The following is a 16,779-nucleotide window of genomic DNA, read 5'->3' on the forward strand; positions in this document are numbered from 1 at the left end:
AGTTGACTTTTTAGTAAGGTAAATTTTGTTTACTTCACCATGCTAAACATCTGAAGTCAATATGAGCTTATATAAGTGGATTTTTCTGTAATTAAGTAGTTTTATTAGATGTTGCCATATTCAAATTTTACCTTAAATTATCTCAGCATACATGTTAAAACTGGTGAATCATAGCTTTTAGAAGTAGGATTCTGTTTTTTTTCTAGTTTTGGAGAGGGATAGAGAAAACTCGTTTAGCGTGTGGAGTACTTTTTGAGAAGTCAAGCTTGCATAGCCTACATGACTGTTTTACTTGGAGTCATTAGAATGCTTAAGGGACAGCATCATAGGTTGCCAAGCTTACTGAAAAAGAAGGAAAAAGACACCAAAAAGGAGGTGATTGGAAACTTAGAGCAACTGTTAGAAGTTTACCTATGACCATAATGTCAATAACTACCTGTGTAGCGTTAAAAATCATTCCTAATGCAGTCTCTTGTGCTATTGAATTAAGCTGAAGGTGATAATAATCTCAGAGGGTAAAAAATTTGTTTCTACTTCTCTCTGATCCTTTTTTTAAAGGAATAATAATTGGTTAGTATTTATTATTTACATTAATATTATATTTGACTCATTAAGTTATATCACCTTTATTGAGTTTCTTATGTTGGTACAGCTTATTACCAATAGACTAAGGATCAGATAGGAATATGTGTCCTAGCCATTGGATTTAATGTTTATGAAGTTTTTAAAAATGAAATCTGTACAATTGGTTAAAATTAAAATAATGATTTTTAGGGAAGTTCAAAGAGGAGAAAAGCAAGAGCTAAGAAGAATAAAGCAATGAAGTCTATAAAAGTGAAAGAGGAGATAAAGAGTGATTCTTCTCCTCTGCCTTCAGAGAAGTCTGATGAAGATGATGATAAAGTAAGAATGTGTTTTAGAACAACAACCTTTTCTATGGAAAGGGAATATGGCATGTTTTTGTGTACTTTACATTTAAAATTTGAACTAGTCCCTTAAAATTTATATTTTAGGTACCGAAGTCTGTGTGTGTGTGTGTGTGTGTGTGTGTGTGTGTGTGTGTGTGTGTGTGCGCGCGCGCGCACACGCTTATGGTTCATAACAGTCTCAATTATAGAACAGAATTCTAACTGTCCAGTAGATACTATATAGCACTAGAGACATAGAACAAAAGTCCTTCCTTTTCAAACATTTGCCAGTTCGATGAGCTTCTGTCTCCTTTAATTGTATTATGAACTTGAATGGGACTGGCTTACTTTAGTTTATAGGAAGGTAAACATTGCATGTATCATTATTAGGGGGATTCTGGGCTGTCTTTCAGAATCCACATACATGCAATCTGTAGTCATATGAAGAAGAATTAGTCGTTGTTAAAATTTGGTTAGTAATACATTGGCCATACTTGCACTTTCCAGGATGAGATCAGTTCTGTGAAACATCCAAATAAAAAATTTAAAGCAGAAAGAGACAGTGAAGAAAAACCTGAGCCAGATGTTTATATAAAGAAGGAACCAGAAGAAAAGAGGGAAGCAAAAGAAAAGGAGAATAAAAAAGAACTTAAAAGGGAGATAAAAGAAAAAGAGGATAAGAAAGATATAAAGGAAAAAGATTTTAAAGAAAAAAGAGAAAACAAAGTAAAAGAAGCTATACAGAAAGAAAAAGGCATAAAGGAAGAAAAGGTATGCAAATCATAATAAAAAATTTAGAAAGTAAAAACAATCAGCATATTTACATTTTAGGAGACTAAATTGCATATCAGCCCATATTAGTCTCAATAACTGAGTTCTTCAGAAGCATGTTTGGGTATGCAGTAGAGGAGAATAATAGGTCTGAACACTCTTTAATGCTTTACCTTCACAGTAACATTACAGAGTAGCTTTGATTGTTTCCCCAAATAAAATTGGAGAAAAAAACCAAATTAAAATAGAGGAGGATATTCAATGAGAATGAGCACTTGTAGAATAAAATGAGACAGTAATTATTTTCTGGAAGTGTTAGTCATTTTGCCTTTGTTGCTATTGGGGTTTTGTTTTTGTTTTCTTTTCACTTTTTCTTTAGTTGAGTGAATCCAAGTCTGATGGTAGGGAAAGATCCAAGAAATCTTCAGTGTCAGATGCTCCAGTTCATATCACGGCAAGTGGTGAACCAGTTCCCATTTCTGAAGAATCTGAAGAGCTGGATCAGAAGACATTCAGCATTGTAAGCCTTAGACTTTCTGATTATTAGTATTAACTCATAAAACATTTAAGTTGAAGTTTGTCATTTATAGCTTTTAATTTAGAACTGCATTTGAATTTATTATAGATTAGATTGATAAAAGCAATGTATTTGAAATTTGAAGGGTGTCTTTTTTTTTTTGTCTGAGTTAGCATCTCACTCTGTTGCCCAGGCTGGAGTTCAGTGGTGCAGTCACGGCCCATTGCAGCCTCAACCTCCTGGGCTCAAGTGCCCCTCCTGCCTCAGCCTCTCGAGTAGCTGGGACTAGAGGCATGTGCCATATACCCAGCTAATTTTTAGTTTTTTGTAAAGATGGGGATTTTTTATGTCACCCAGGCTGGTCTTGAACTCCTTGGCGTAAAAGGGAGATAAGCCTGGGCGTGGTGGCTCACACCTGTAAACCCAGCACTTTGGGAGGCCAAGGCAGTGGATCACCTGAGGTCAGGAGTTTGAGACCAACCTGGCCAACATGGTGACACTCTACTAAAAAAAAAATAATAATAATTGGCATGTTGGCGAGCGCCGGTAATCTCAGCTACTTGGGAGGCTGAGGCAGGAGAATTGCTGGAACCCGGAAGCCTGAGGTTGCTGTGAGCAGAGATTGCACCATTGCACTCCAGCCCGGGCTGACAACAGCGAGACTCTGTCTCGAAAAAAAAAAAACAGACAAGGGAGATAAAAGGAGGCCAAGGTGGGCCCAGGTGCTGGGATTACAGGCATGAGCTGTCGCACCCAGCTAGTGTCTTAAATTTAAAAGCAACTCAGACTTTTTAATAAAGACTTTTAAGAAGAGGGGTTTAACGAGTACTTTGAGTGAATTTGTTTTCCTCCAGCTCGTATTTCAAATTTTTTAATTCCCAAACGCCATTAAAAAATAAATATGTATACACACACACACAGCTATGTAATAGTGCTTCTTATTTATGGTGAAGGACTAATTTTTTTCCCAGTCTTTTGCAGACCAATATTTTTTTTAAAAATACAATAAGAATGAAATGTTTCACTAGATAAGTGAAATAAGAAAAAATTATGTACAAAATATGAGCCTAATGTTTTGTTAGTAGATGCAGTAGCTATAAAGTTGCATTGTCAAATTACGAGTTTCTAAACAGGCTCAGTTTTTGTATCGATGTTGTTTTGGACTGGCAATATCTCTTGTCAAATATACTGATTCTGCATGTTGTCATGCCTTTGTGTTCCTCAAAGTGAGGGAGAAACTATCTGTGCCTTTATTCTAAAGACTTATTTACTGAAGATAATTATAATTTATGTATTTATGGTTTACTCAATGTATATATTCATAATTTATTTACTGAATATAATTATATACTTATGTAATTACATAATATAACAGTATGTATGTGCTTAATCGTACTGACTCTTGAGGCAGAATGCTGCTATTTGGTAAGTAAGTATGAAGATTAAATGAATTGGTACATGTAAAGTTTGCAGATCAGTGCCGTCTTCAAAAGAGCTCAGAAAGCTCAGAAATGGATAGTGATTGTTGTAGATGTTGTTCCTAAATTCAGACATGTGAAGCAGATAGAGTGAGACTAAAAAGTCCAATTGCAGAGCAAAACCAGGAAGAAATAATAATGTTAGAGAAAAAAGGCTGAGTGATATGAGACAGATATGTAGTTTGGCTTTAACTAGGACTAGGAAATGTTTCCTTACAAGCCACAACTGAAGGAAACACTTATAGTCTGATTTATAAATGTATCATGTTTATATATAGTTACAATATACACAAATTTATATATAAATATATATTCCTATATTTCCTTTTTAGAGATTTCTAGCATCTGAGTCTTTTATACTAGTTGGAGCAATTAACATACTTCAGTCACTTGTTAGACCTGGGTGTCAGTTTTATCACTAGTATTAATCAAATGCTATATTTCAAAGATGGAAAATTTCACCTTCTATAATTGTATTTGTTTTCAACCCATTATGTCCTTCTAGATCCCCAGCTTATCCTCTTGTCCTACTTTCTCTTCTTTTGCACCATGACTAGACAATGTTGATTTGATGAACCCACTAATGTATTTCCTACTGATTCCACAACATGCCCTAATATAGTTCAAATATTGTTCATGCTCTTTAAATATATTGGTTCTTACCAGTCCTCTTGTTCTCCGTACTTTGAGCTCTTGACATTCTTCCAGTCACTGAGAGTATTGGAGACATTCAAAGCTGCTGCAGCTCCTATCTTCCATTTTATTTATTTGAGCCATATTTTTTATCTCTGGACTTTTATTTTTATCTTCTCTGCAGGTTCACAGGCTGGTATTTCTTCTCTCTTTTTCAAGGGTAACCGTTTTTGTTTTTGTTTTTGTTTTTTTACCTACTCTGTACTGGGTGGGCGTTGGGGGAGGTGGTATTCTTTTGCTTTTTTGAAGTGAAAACATTAAACTTTTCACTGGAGCTACCTCCCCTTCTCTATGTGGTCTACTAATGAATTAGGTGAAATTGCATCTCTTGCCACTTTTTTTTTCCCTACATTTATTTTTTAATCTTCAAACTTTTTCATATAACTGCTGGAATGGAAAAATTCCCGCTGTACACAATGCATGAATTTCCTCTCCATTAATCTTAAATGATATTGTGTGTATCATGGAAATGAAGACTGGAATAGTTCTTAAACATAGACTCTGTAGCCAGACTTTCCGGCTTGTATAGGATTTTACCTGTAAGTAAGGAATCCTGTTGTATTCGGGAATAGCTCTAAGTAATTATGAAATTCAATGGTCTTTTCTAGGTCGTCACTCTCTAAACATATTTGCTTCATTTGGCACCTTGATTTTCCTTATCTTTTACTGGTTGTCTTCCTAAATGACAGTATAATTTAGCAGTCAGGAAAGAGCAGAGTCTGAGGTCAGTTAGAGCTGGGTTTGACAGATGTCATTGTATTCTAAGTTTCAGTTTCTTCTATAAAATAGATTAAATACTGTTGCAAAGGACTATTGTCAGGGTCTATTCTTATTGCTTCTATCCTACTCATACCTCAGTTTGTACTCCACATAGCAACCAGAGTAATCATGACTTAGAGGGAGAATAAAGTCACACCGTTATATTTCTGTGCTTAAAACACTCCAATGGCTTTCCATCTCATTTAGGAGAAAAGATTCTTAGCCTGAAACCAGCCTCGTAGCATCTAGTCACCTCCCATCATTGCCGGCCACTTCTCTCACTTACTTGGTTCCAGCGACACTGGCATTCATACTTTTTTAAAAAACATGTCAAACAAGTTTTAGGACATTCATGTTTGTTTTTTCCTTTACTTGGAATGGCTTACTCCTTCATTTTCTTTAGGTGTCTTCTCAAACATTGCCCTTCTCTGAAATCTTGCTTAATGATAAGATAGGAAGCTCCCTGCTCTTTCTTCCTTTATTTTTCTTTATCACAGTTGTTGTCATCTGACACACTATTTCTTGTTCATTTACTAGCTCTCTTATACTAGAGTCCAGGTTCCATAAAGGCAGGATCTGTTTTATTTACAGCTCTATTTCCTGGATCTGGAACAATGCCTAGAACATAATATGTACTAAACTTACATATGTTGGATAAATTATTTTCTAACAGAATATAAACTGCCAAAGTTGAACAAAAAATAGGAAACATAAAGAACAGCGATGAATAAACTAAAAGTTAGAAAGGAAATTAAAGATTTTCCCTTTCTTAAAGCATCAGATCTGACTGAATTTTAATTTTATTTGTAGTAAGAGAGGTCCTTCAGAGCAGTGGTGTGAGGATTTATTATTTTATTTTTTTGAAATAGGGTCTCACTCTTGCCCAGGCTGGAGTGCCAGTGGCATGATCACAGCTCATTGCAGTCTCCTGGGTTCAAGCAGTCCTCCCACCTTGACCTCCTGAGTAGCTGGGACTACAGGTGTGCGCCACCATGCTTGGCTAATTTTTTTTTTTCTTTTGGTATAGAATCAGGATCTCACTGTTGCCCAGGCTGATCTCAAACTCCTGGACTCAAGTGATCCTCCCGCCTCAGCCTCCCAAAGTGCTCGGGTTACAGGCATGAGCCACCACGCCTGGCCCAATTTCTTAATAAATGTTGTTGGATTATCTAAATGTATTGTCTGATGTTGACCCATCATCCTTACATTCCTAGAACTAAACCAGCATGCTTTCTGTGAATATGATGTTAAATTTTAATTTGTTTTTGCATTTACAAATTTTATCTGAAGGTTGCCTTGTTAGTAATATTTTTATTCTGATTTTGGTATAAGGTTATAGTTCCTATTGCTACAATAAAACATACAGTTCTTAATATGTCATCCTTCTGTTAGCATGTCAGGAATGTATAGGCCAAGGAAAAAGTTACCCTTTGACCCTCTACTTCCCAACCACCCAGAATATGAAGAGCAAGTCATTATCGCCACCTTCTGTTGTCGCAGAGGTTTGGAAGAATACAGTTTATATATCTAGCTATATTGATTTTAATAGTTTTGTTAAAGTCATTTTACCCTGTATTTAGTGGATAGTAGGGTATTAAGTTATACTCTGAAATATTTTACTATCTTTTAATAGTCTATATTTAAGACTCCTTATAATAGTGTGCTACAGTATAAAAAATAACCATTTTTTGTAGAAGCTAAGTAAAATCCAAAACTTTTACTTACTCAAAGACTGATTTTAATGATAACGGAAAGGCTTGCTTTCCTGAAGAAAATCTAAAGGGGAAAGAACCCTGATGTATAAGATTTGTGAAGTGTGAGATTTAATTGTTTATTTTGCTATCAAACTGTTATATTATACTCATGTAAATATCATTGAAGGAGGTAGATTTTGTTGAATTTAGATTTTTAATACATGTGTTTATATTCTTGTTTTCTCATTTTAAAGTGTAAAGAAAGAATGAGGCCTGTTAAAGCAGCTTTGAAACAACTTGATAGGCCTGAGAAAGGCCTTTCAGAAAGAGAACAACTAGAACATACTAGACAATGTTTAATAAAAATTGGAGACCATATCACAGAATGTCTAAAAGAGTATACAAATCCTGAACAAATTAAGCAATGGAGAAAGTAAGTGATACACATTTCAGGAAGTGTTAAATTTATATTATATAACTGTCTTTTGTTTTTTGTTTTCTTTCCTGATCCTGAAGTTTAGGTAACAAGATAATTTTTAAAGAGGTAACCTACAGATGATTGTTTTAATTTTTCTCCCTTTAACGTTAAAGTTTTTTATTTATGAGTGGTTACTTATGTATCATGGTATGTAACAAGTGGCATCTCTGCCTTTAAAGAAATAGTGAAAGCTGTTTCATTAAAATTCAGATTGCATTTTATTTGAAAAAGTCTTTGCAATTTACCTAATTATTATCAGTAATATCTTTTGAAGTTGGTGTTCCCACAAAGTTTATTGTTGCATGAATTTAGCAATTTACCTCCTGGATACATGTATAAAGATGTAAAAATTAACATCGTCACACAATGTAAAATGCAAAAAATTAGGAAAATGAAGGTAATGTAGTGCAAATTGTTCTTAAAGCTAAATTTAGCTAATCTAAAGGATTATATTAAAATTCTTCTCTACTTTTATTAGTGTAAAAATGCTTGGCTTCTATCTTTTACATTTAACTGGAACTATAAAATTTGAAAGCCTGGCAACTTCTCGTTTAAATAATGCCTTTTGCCAAGAATGGGTTATCATTTTTGGAGGACCACTGAATGGAAATACTTAGTTGTATCTTCACCAATTTTTTGAATCCTTATAATTAGGGCTTAGATTTTTGAGGTTCAAAGAGTTAGAATGTCTACCTTTTCTGCTTTCTAGATGAGAAATGAGGAACATCTTATTGAAATTACGCAGTGAATTTGGTTGAAAGTAAATTTTAAAATGAGCAAAGAATTAAAGAATTTGAAATAAAATTTTAATTTAAAAAAATTACACAGTGACTAATACAAATAGGTACCATTTCAAATTCGGTTTGTTATAAGGAAAGGGTGGGGAAACCTTTGGAAGAAGAGAGACTAATAGCCAGGAGACTTAACCTTGTCATTATGTTCTGTCACTTTACATCCTAAGGCTATGCTCTCACCTCACTTTTCTTTACTCAGTTGGGCAGATTACCTTTTTGGTTTTCCCCTGTTTGGTTCTCAGTTACTTTGATTTCATATTCCTTATTGTTCATTCCTGCTGCCACTCTCTCTGGTTAAACCAAATTCCCTTAAAGGGGAGATGGGGAAGAAAAGAGGGAAATATCCCATAAAGCAAAATATCTTTTGCTATCTTGGAGAAATTTTATTTTTATTTATTTATTTTTTTGAGATGGAATCTCGCTCTGTTGCCCAGGTTGGAATGCAGTGGCGAATCTCGGCTCACTGCATCCTCCACCTCCTGAGCTCAAGCTATCCTTCCACCTCAGTCTCTCTGGTAGCTGGGACTACAGGCCCACGCTACCAGGCCTGGCTAATTCTTGTATTTTTTGTAGAGACGGGGTTTCACCATGTCAGCCAGGCTGGTGTTGAACTCCTGACCTCAAGCAATCTGCCTGCCTTGGCCTCCCAAAGTGCTGGGGGAAATTTTTTTTTAATGCAGAAACAAGAAAAAAAAGTACCTTATATTAAGACCTATCATTGGCTGACCCGATCCCCTCAAGAACAGTCATTGTGGGCTGGGCACAATGGCTCATACCTATAATCCCAGCATGTCGGGAGGCCAAGGCGGGTGCATCACGAGGTCAGGAGATTGAGACCATCCTGGCTAAGACGGTGGTCTACTAAAAATACAAAAAAAAAAAAAAAAAATTTAGCCGGACATGGTGGCATATGCCTGTAGACCCAGCTACTCAGGAGGCTGAGGCAAGAGAATCGCTTGAACCCAGGAGGTAGAGGTCGCAGCTATTTTGCTTTATGGGATATTTCCCTTTCTTTCCCCATCTGGGGAATTGTGCAGAATGAAAGACCATAGAGATCTAAACCACAATTACAGAATGGTTGGCATTAAGCAAGTGTTACCGTAGTTACCATAATGATCTTTTTGTTTTTTGCTTACAATTTCTTTCAATATATTTTTTGACCAGATTTCTTAAAAACAACTGAAATGCAACACTAGTTTTTACTTACAGATCACTGTAATAAAGTGATGGCCAAAATAGAATGTATATTTGTATTTTATTTATCTTATCAAATAGGCCTCATTCTAGCGATCCTTTTAATAGTATTACTTGTAGGAAGTGTGAACAGATATTTACTATACCATTTTACAGAAGAAAAAAATGGATTCAGATGAAAAGCATTTTAGGGCTGGGACTGGAGAATGACAAAGGAAACACCTAGGACCTGAACTGTTTAAAAGGGGCACTAATTCTTAGGTTTGTGTAAGTGCTGATGCTTGCCTCAGCTCTGGTGCTTTGTTCAAGATCAGACAGTCGTTTGGATGATATAATTAAGACCAGAATCTGATTCCTGACTAGATTTTTTGGGGGGAAAATATATTTTTATAAGGTATTTACTTAGGAACAAAAAGGTACTTTATTAACTTCCTACCTTTTACCCTTATGAGTTAACCATAGAATGTAGATATGTCCGAGATAGTCTGTGAATTTATATAAAGGCTAGATGAATTTTCCCCCTTCCGTGGATTTCATTTCAGTAAGGTATCATTCAATATATTCTCTAAGTTCATTTAAAAAATATATTTCAAGGTAAATATTATACCTCTAGTGCATATTTGAATCTTCTAGGGACTACTACCCTACCTTAGAATTTAACATTCCTTTTCTTTTTGGAGGTATATTTGACAATTACAGTTATATATTTAAGGTATACAGTTTGATGATTTGATACACACATGCATTGTGAAATAATCACAGTCTGATTAATTACTGATGCCTCCCTTGGGATGGGAAGAGATAGCAAGCTGTACCTCATTTATGGGTTTGGTCGTGTTACTCTTGGGACCATTACATTACCATTATTAAGTGACAGTTACTTTTTAATAAAGCATTACTTAAGATAATTCTTTACAAGCATAATCCATATTATCTGATGGTATTTCCACTCCAGTTATTAACATACCTGCCCCTTATATGCATAATCAGGATCACAATATGAATCTGAGTCACTTCCTGATTTAATTTATGTCTTTGGTGCATTTCAAATTAGGATTGTACTGCTTTTCACTCTAAAGACTATAAAATGAAGCGATTTGGAAGAGAAGTAAAATTTAATGTTTAGTTTCACTGGAGTCTTATTCATATATGAAGTTTTGAAAAAATGCATGGGAAAATTAATATCCTTAAGAGTTTGTTCCATAGAGGGCTGTGTATGTGTATATGTGTTTGTGCCTGGAGGGAAGGATTTCCATGAAAAAAACTAAATATGTTCCACCAGACTAACTTAATTTGCCTTTTTTTAAATTCTTCTAGAAACCTGTGGATTTTTGTATCTAAGTTTACTGAATTTGATGCAAGAAAATTACATAAATTATATAAGCATGCTATTAAAAAACGGCAGGAATCTCAGGTAAACTTGCCATCATATTTTTTCCCTGAATTTATATAATTAAAACCGTGAGACATTCTTTTTACAGAGCAATTTGATTAATAAATACGGAATGAATAAGATAGATTTTAAAAATCACCATTGAATACCACAGTAATAATTGTTGCAGGCAAGATTCACAGAAGGGAGGTAAAGTTAATGCGCAAGAAAACAGGATATTGGCAGATCTCCTCTGAAATGTTTATTAGTTATAAAGGGAAAATAATAACTTTATAGAGAAACTTGCCTGACCCACCTTAAACAAGTGATCAAAGTTAATGTCACCAATAGTTAAGACATATCATCATATGAACCCTCTGATACTGAGAAAGGCACATCACTTATGTGGAATTCTTGCCAAAAATATATGTGTTATTATGTGAAAATATCAGACAAGCCCTACTTGAGGGATATTCTATAAAATAACTGTCTGCTACTCTTCTAAAGTGTTAAGAGCATGCAGTAGACTAAGGAGCTATCCCAGAGGAAGACATGACAACTAAGTGTAATATGGGCTTCCAAATCGAATCCCCGAGCAGATAAAGAATATTAGTGGAAAAATGTGAAATCTGAATGAAGTCTGTTCTTCAATTAATAGTGTTATACCAATGTTAATTATTTGGTTTTGATCATTATACTATGTTTATATAAGATATTAACATTAGGAGAAGCTAGATGAAGGGTATGTGGGAACTCAGTGTTTTTGCAACTTTTCTATTAAGTCAATTTATTTCAAAGTGAAAAAATCTCTTTAAGTCATGGGACAAGTAGTTCATACTTTAAAAATGGAGATCTATAAATGTCATACATGTATATATACACACACATATATATACACACATAAACATTCTAATATCTTGTGTGAAGACTTCATTATCAGTATTTTCTAAGAATTATCTCTCCTTTTTTGTAAGTTTGTGAAGTCACCTAAAGATTCTTACACATGTGTGCATTTATTTTAGCAAAACAATGATCAAAACAGCAACTTGAATCCTCACATGATTAGAAATCCAGGTATGTAAGCCTTACTGATTGGGAAAATAAATTAAAAAAAAATTTTTTTTTTAAAATAAACCAAATGATAAAAAAAGGTTCTTACCTTGTTTTTATTTATAAGTACCTTTATATTAAGGAGATACAATAATTCTGATACATAGCTACATTATTATGTAAAATGTATTCTCTTATAGTTCATTTTAGTTTATCCTTTTAATCATCCTTTTCTCAGTTTCTAGAAATTGTAGAATGACTGTTAAAATGAACAAATATTCTTTTTTATGTAATTTGGAATAGTAATGCATTCTTTCTGTATGAGAGTCACAAAAGTATAGTCTGAGAAAGGAATGGGTCCCATATTTTTTAGTTTCTGTCACATTTCAGAATCAAGTAACCCTTTTTAATTAATCCCTAGTACTGCTTTTATACACCATTTCTAAATGCTTTAACTGCTTGCATTTGGGAACCAATTTTTGTTTTGGCAAGGGTAGAAACGAGTTCTTGTTATCTATCAACTAAGTTTTTTTTTGCCAGGTATTATTTTTAAGGTCATTAATAAAAGTTGTACTTATCTAACAGATGTGGAAAGATTAAAAGAGAATACAAATCACGATGATAGCAGCAGGGACAGTTATTCCTCTGATAGACACTTAACTCAGTACCATGATCATCATAAAGACCGACATCAGGGAGATTCTTACAAAAAAAGTGATTCCAGGAAAAGACCCTATTCTTCTTTTAGTAATGGTAAAGACCATCGTGATTGGGATCACTACAAGCAAGACAGCAGGTAAACTTGGCAGTCACTTTAGAAATTTTGCTTATGCATGTCTTTCTCCTTATCATGATGTTCCTGTATTTGACCTATCAGCCAATTCAATCTTCATGCAGTCAAAACAAATCTTGTGAAATACAGTTGTTGTATATAATTAAGAAAAATATATTTTAAGAACTGAATTTCTCTTTAAAATGGATTTTAAATTATAAAATTGAGATCAAAATATGTAGTAAGAAAGCTGATATAGGGAGTTGTATAATTATAAATTGCATGGGGTTCATTGTTGGTTTTGAAGAATATTGGCTCAAATACTCTTTAAAATATAATAAATGTGATAAAAGCTTGATACAGTGATTCAGGTTTGGTTTAGGAAATTTTACATTCCATATTTTTAAAAAGTCAGGGGAAAAATTAATATATGTGAACACATCTCATCGAGGTAAAACTTAACCTCAGCAATCTGGAATATTATTGGAACCAGGAAGGTTTTTTGTTTATTGTTGTTTTTTGAAGCCTTTGAGCAGTAAGCAACCTCAGTATAATAACATCAGAATACTTTTTATTCCTTTATTGATAAAGAAGTATTTTCGGTAGTTAATGATCACTACTATAAAAGTAAACTTGAAAACTGAGATTTATAGTATTTATGCTTTTATAGTAAGTAGGAGAAACAAATTAGAAGACATTCTTTGTATTTTAGTTGTGTTCACTACAATAATTTCTTTGAGAACCTCTGTCAACACTGTGAACACATCAGTTGTAGAATGGCTGTTATTTGAAAGGGTCAAATAAAAGGAAAAGGCAGATTTATAGTATATATTTCACAGGCTTATGCAATATAGTTACAGTTGTGTGTGTGTCAGTTTGGAAAAGGCACTCATTTTAGAGAATACTTCTCATTGAACTGCCACATTTATTTTTTATCAAGCTGTCACATGTTTGTATGGAGTAAATTTCTTAATGATTCATGTGTCAAGTCTTACTATATAACTAGTCAAACTTGAGGAAGCTTTTAATAGGCATCAGCAACCAGTGAAAAATTTTTCAGATTATTTCGTAGACTGCATTCTAGCATTTTTAAACTTTTTCCTGCTTAGAGGTTGATAAAAGGCTCTGGTCTCAGGAGTATTTCAGATAGTTGTAATAATCTTAATTTCAGCTTCCAGACAATTAAGATGCAGTCATGTAAATGATGTATAAAATAAAAAGCAGCTAATTATCTAAAATAGCCATGTGAAATTAGATGCTATTTTAGGGGTTTTGTATGGTTCGCTTTAGTTTTATGAATCAAATAGTTTTTCCAAAGAGATATTTCCAGTGATTTTTGAGTTAATTTAGTAAGTTTTATAATGAAACACTGAGCTTGTATACAATTAAAAACATGTTTTAAGGTATTTTTATGTTTTTTAGTTATCTTGTATTTGGAAACATTTTAATTTGCATTTGTCTAAAATTCTCAATTTTTCTTTATTAGATATTACAGTGACAGAGAGAAACACAGAAAACTGGATGATCACAGGAGTAGAGATCACAGGTCAAATTTGGAAGGAAGTTTAAAAGATAGATCTCATTCTGATCATCGTTCTCACTCAGATCATCGGTTACATTCAGACCACCGGTCAAGTTCTGAATATACGCACCATAAATCTTCCAGGGATTATAGGTATCACTCAGACTGGCAAATGGACCACAGAGCTTCCAGCAGTGGCCCTAGGTCACCACTAGATCAGAGATCTCCTTATGGCTCCAGATCTCCATTTGAACATTCAGTTGAACACAAAAGTACACCGGAGCATACCTGGAGTAGTCGGAAAACATAACAGAAACTGATACTTCATTTTTCTGGACTTTTCTTTTAGCCATATATCATAAACTAACACAGTAATTGCCTTACATGACTTGAAAGATATAAACAGATCTTCTATCAGTAGCAGTATTGTTACTTCTTTCCAGGATGCAAGGTCTATTATCCCAACAGAAGAGAAAATATTTTTATATTTAAGGATTATGCTGCACTGTACTACAAAACTGTAGTACGTTTTTTTGTTTTCTTTTTTAAAGAAATGGAAAATGTTTACTATTACAGGGACCTCAACACTGCCCTCCCATACAGGCTGGATAAAACTGTTTTTAAGTCAGTGATTTTAGACTGACCTCCATTTAAATTAAGTTTATATAATATGAACTTTACTCTGACCTGTGATCATGTTTCAGGAAGGAATGAAAGAGAGTTCTTTCTTAATAAAGAAAAACACTCAAGGACTTTGTTCATTTCCAAAGCTACTTGTTTACATTGTACACTGCGACCACCTTGCCGCTTTTCATCACAAGCTTGAATATTTAAATTCTGTACTTATATCTGTAAAATAGCCAGGAATTTCCTGTTTGTGATCTATTATGCCTTTTTACAAAAAAAAAAAATGGCTGTAAATTATTGTAAATATTAAAGGAACTTTCCTTACTTCCTTCCCTTTCTCAGGCTTTTTTTGACTGTTCCTTTCCCTACCAACTCAGGCTTTCTTATAAAAAAAAAAAAAATCAGTGTAATAACACTTTTTAATGATTTGTCTTGATGGAATCATTGTTTAGAATGTAAAAACGGGGAAAGGGGCCACTTAATTCCATTAGTCCTCTTTTTATACTGAATATTTTATTAGATACATGTTATTCCCTTTTTTTCCTTTTTTAGTCAATATTGTGTTTGTAGTTTTTAAAAAATGGCAAGATGATATGTAAAATCTAAACTGCATGCTCTGGGAACATTTTTTTCAGATGCATCTGGTTTAAAAGGGTAGGTGTATAAACACTTTTCAGAATCCAAAATGGCCAAAAGTTATTGTAAATCCGTTTGTTTTCCCGTTTCATGTGGGCAATAATGTCAAATGTGCTATGCAGCCAGGTTAACATTTTAGATAAACTTGATTGACTTTTAATATAAACTGTTACAATGCACACTGATTGTATATAAAAACCTTATATATGACAAATTAAATTTAAGAAAAAGGATATGTGGGCTCCTGTAATTTTCTGCTGCATTCTTATTCCCTCAAGCACTTACCACCACCACCACCGCCCCCCAACTTTTTAAGTAACATTTTGCTGCCAGAAAAAGTATTTTGGTAAGCAGTTGAATATTTGTAATGTGTAGCATTACAACTAAATCTGTTTTGGAGACTTATGAATATTCCTATGAAGTAAAACTTAGGTCATAGACATTTTTGTTGGCCCCTTTTGGCTTCCTATAGATATTATTATGGGATGCTTTATATTTATTCACAGATTTTTATTTTGTTTTATGTTCAACGGGAAGTTTTTAAGTCATGTGGCACACATTCTTGCATGTATGCTTTGATGTAACAAATTTGAATCTTTGAGGAATATAAGTATGTGCACATAATTTCTATAGTATTGCTATGTGTGTCACTGTTAGCTCTGGGGAGCAACCTACAGATATTTGTCGATAGATGTATTTTTAAATATTTTCCTTTGTTCAATTAGGTTTATGTGTATAAAAGCTTGTGGGGTTTTTTGCTTTTTGTTTTGTTTTGTTTTGCAGTAATTTCTCTTTCTGATACAGTTACCCTGAAGAATAATGATGCTTTGTTTCCTTTCTGGTATATAAGATAACATGTGAGGGAGTAGCTCAGTTTTTTAAACATCTAATTTACAATTAAATATAAAAGTAATGAAGGTAGTCCTGGCACACATTTTTGAAACTTTTATCACTTTTCTCTACATTTAGTATGACTATTTTATTCCACAAGATAGCATTTGACTAATTCATAATGCTTAAGTCATAAGATGGTGGCTGGCATTTTTTAATTTATTACTTTGTAGCTGAGATATTTGCATTATATTCCATTGTGCAAATTTCACAGGACAATGTTGCATTTTCTGAGATAAGGGAATGGGCTCTAATTTTTTAACTAGTGCTACATTTAGTTGAAAGTTTCAGTCAGTTAGCTGAGTTGAATGAAAAATATAGAACTGTGTGTACATTTATCAAATGACAAAATATGTTCATTTTTTGTAAGAAATCAGTAAGAAAAGAAATTAAGACACAATGGTGAAGCACATTAGTATATAAATACAGCAGAACATTCTCCATAAAATATTCTGTTTTCATTCTGCTTTGTTATTTTTATCCAGTTATGTTTAATTTTTCAAGGGTGAGAGATTATGCATAGTACTGTACCAATTAACCTTCCACTCTTATACAATAAATAAATTTACTAAAAGCAATAGCTTGTTTGCTTATAAAGATATTCTTTGTTTAGGGTATGTTAG

General features: G+C 33.5%; 1 protein-coding gene across 2 annotated transcripts in view; it reads left to right on the plus strand.

Moving 5' to 3' along the window:
- The window catches only part of CHD1 (chromodomain helicase DNA binding protein 1), a 74,858-nt gene extending 59,360 nt beyond the window's left edge, over nt 1–15,498 (plus strand). Inside the window, exons 30-37 of one of the 2 annotated variants that reach the window (XM_032156754.1) lie at nt 775–903; nt 1,416–1,679; nt 2,059–2,199; nt 7,075–7,253; nt 10,604–10,700; nt 11,681–11,732; nt 12,294–12,504; nt 13,967–15,498. In XM_032156754.1, coding sequence (XP_032012645.1) covers nt 775–903; nt 1,416–1,679; nt 2,059–2,199; nt 7,075–7,253; nt 10,604–10,700; nt 11,681–11,732; nt 12,294–12,504; nt 13,967–14,312 — 1,419 coding nt within the window. In that variant the 3' untranslated portion in view covers nt 14,313–15,498. The remainder of the gene's footprint in view (nt 1–774; nt 904–1,415; nt 1,680–2,058; nt 2,200–7,074; nt 7,254–10,603; nt 10,701–11,680; nt 11,733–12,293; nt 12,505–13,966) is intronic. The other variant, XM_032156755.1, reaches the window with a different exon arrangement.
- The last annotated feature ends 1,281 nt before the right edge of the window (nt 15,499–16,779 follow it).

The sequence above is a fragment of the Hylobates moloch genome, unplaced genomic scaffold, assembly GCF_009828535.3.
Source record: "Hylobates moloch isolate HMO894 unplaced genomic scaffold, HMol_V3 SCAFFOLD_6, whole genome shotgun sequence".
Lineage (NCBI taxonomy): Eukaryota > Metazoa > Chordata > Mammalia > Primates > Hylobatidae > Hylobates > Hylobates moloch.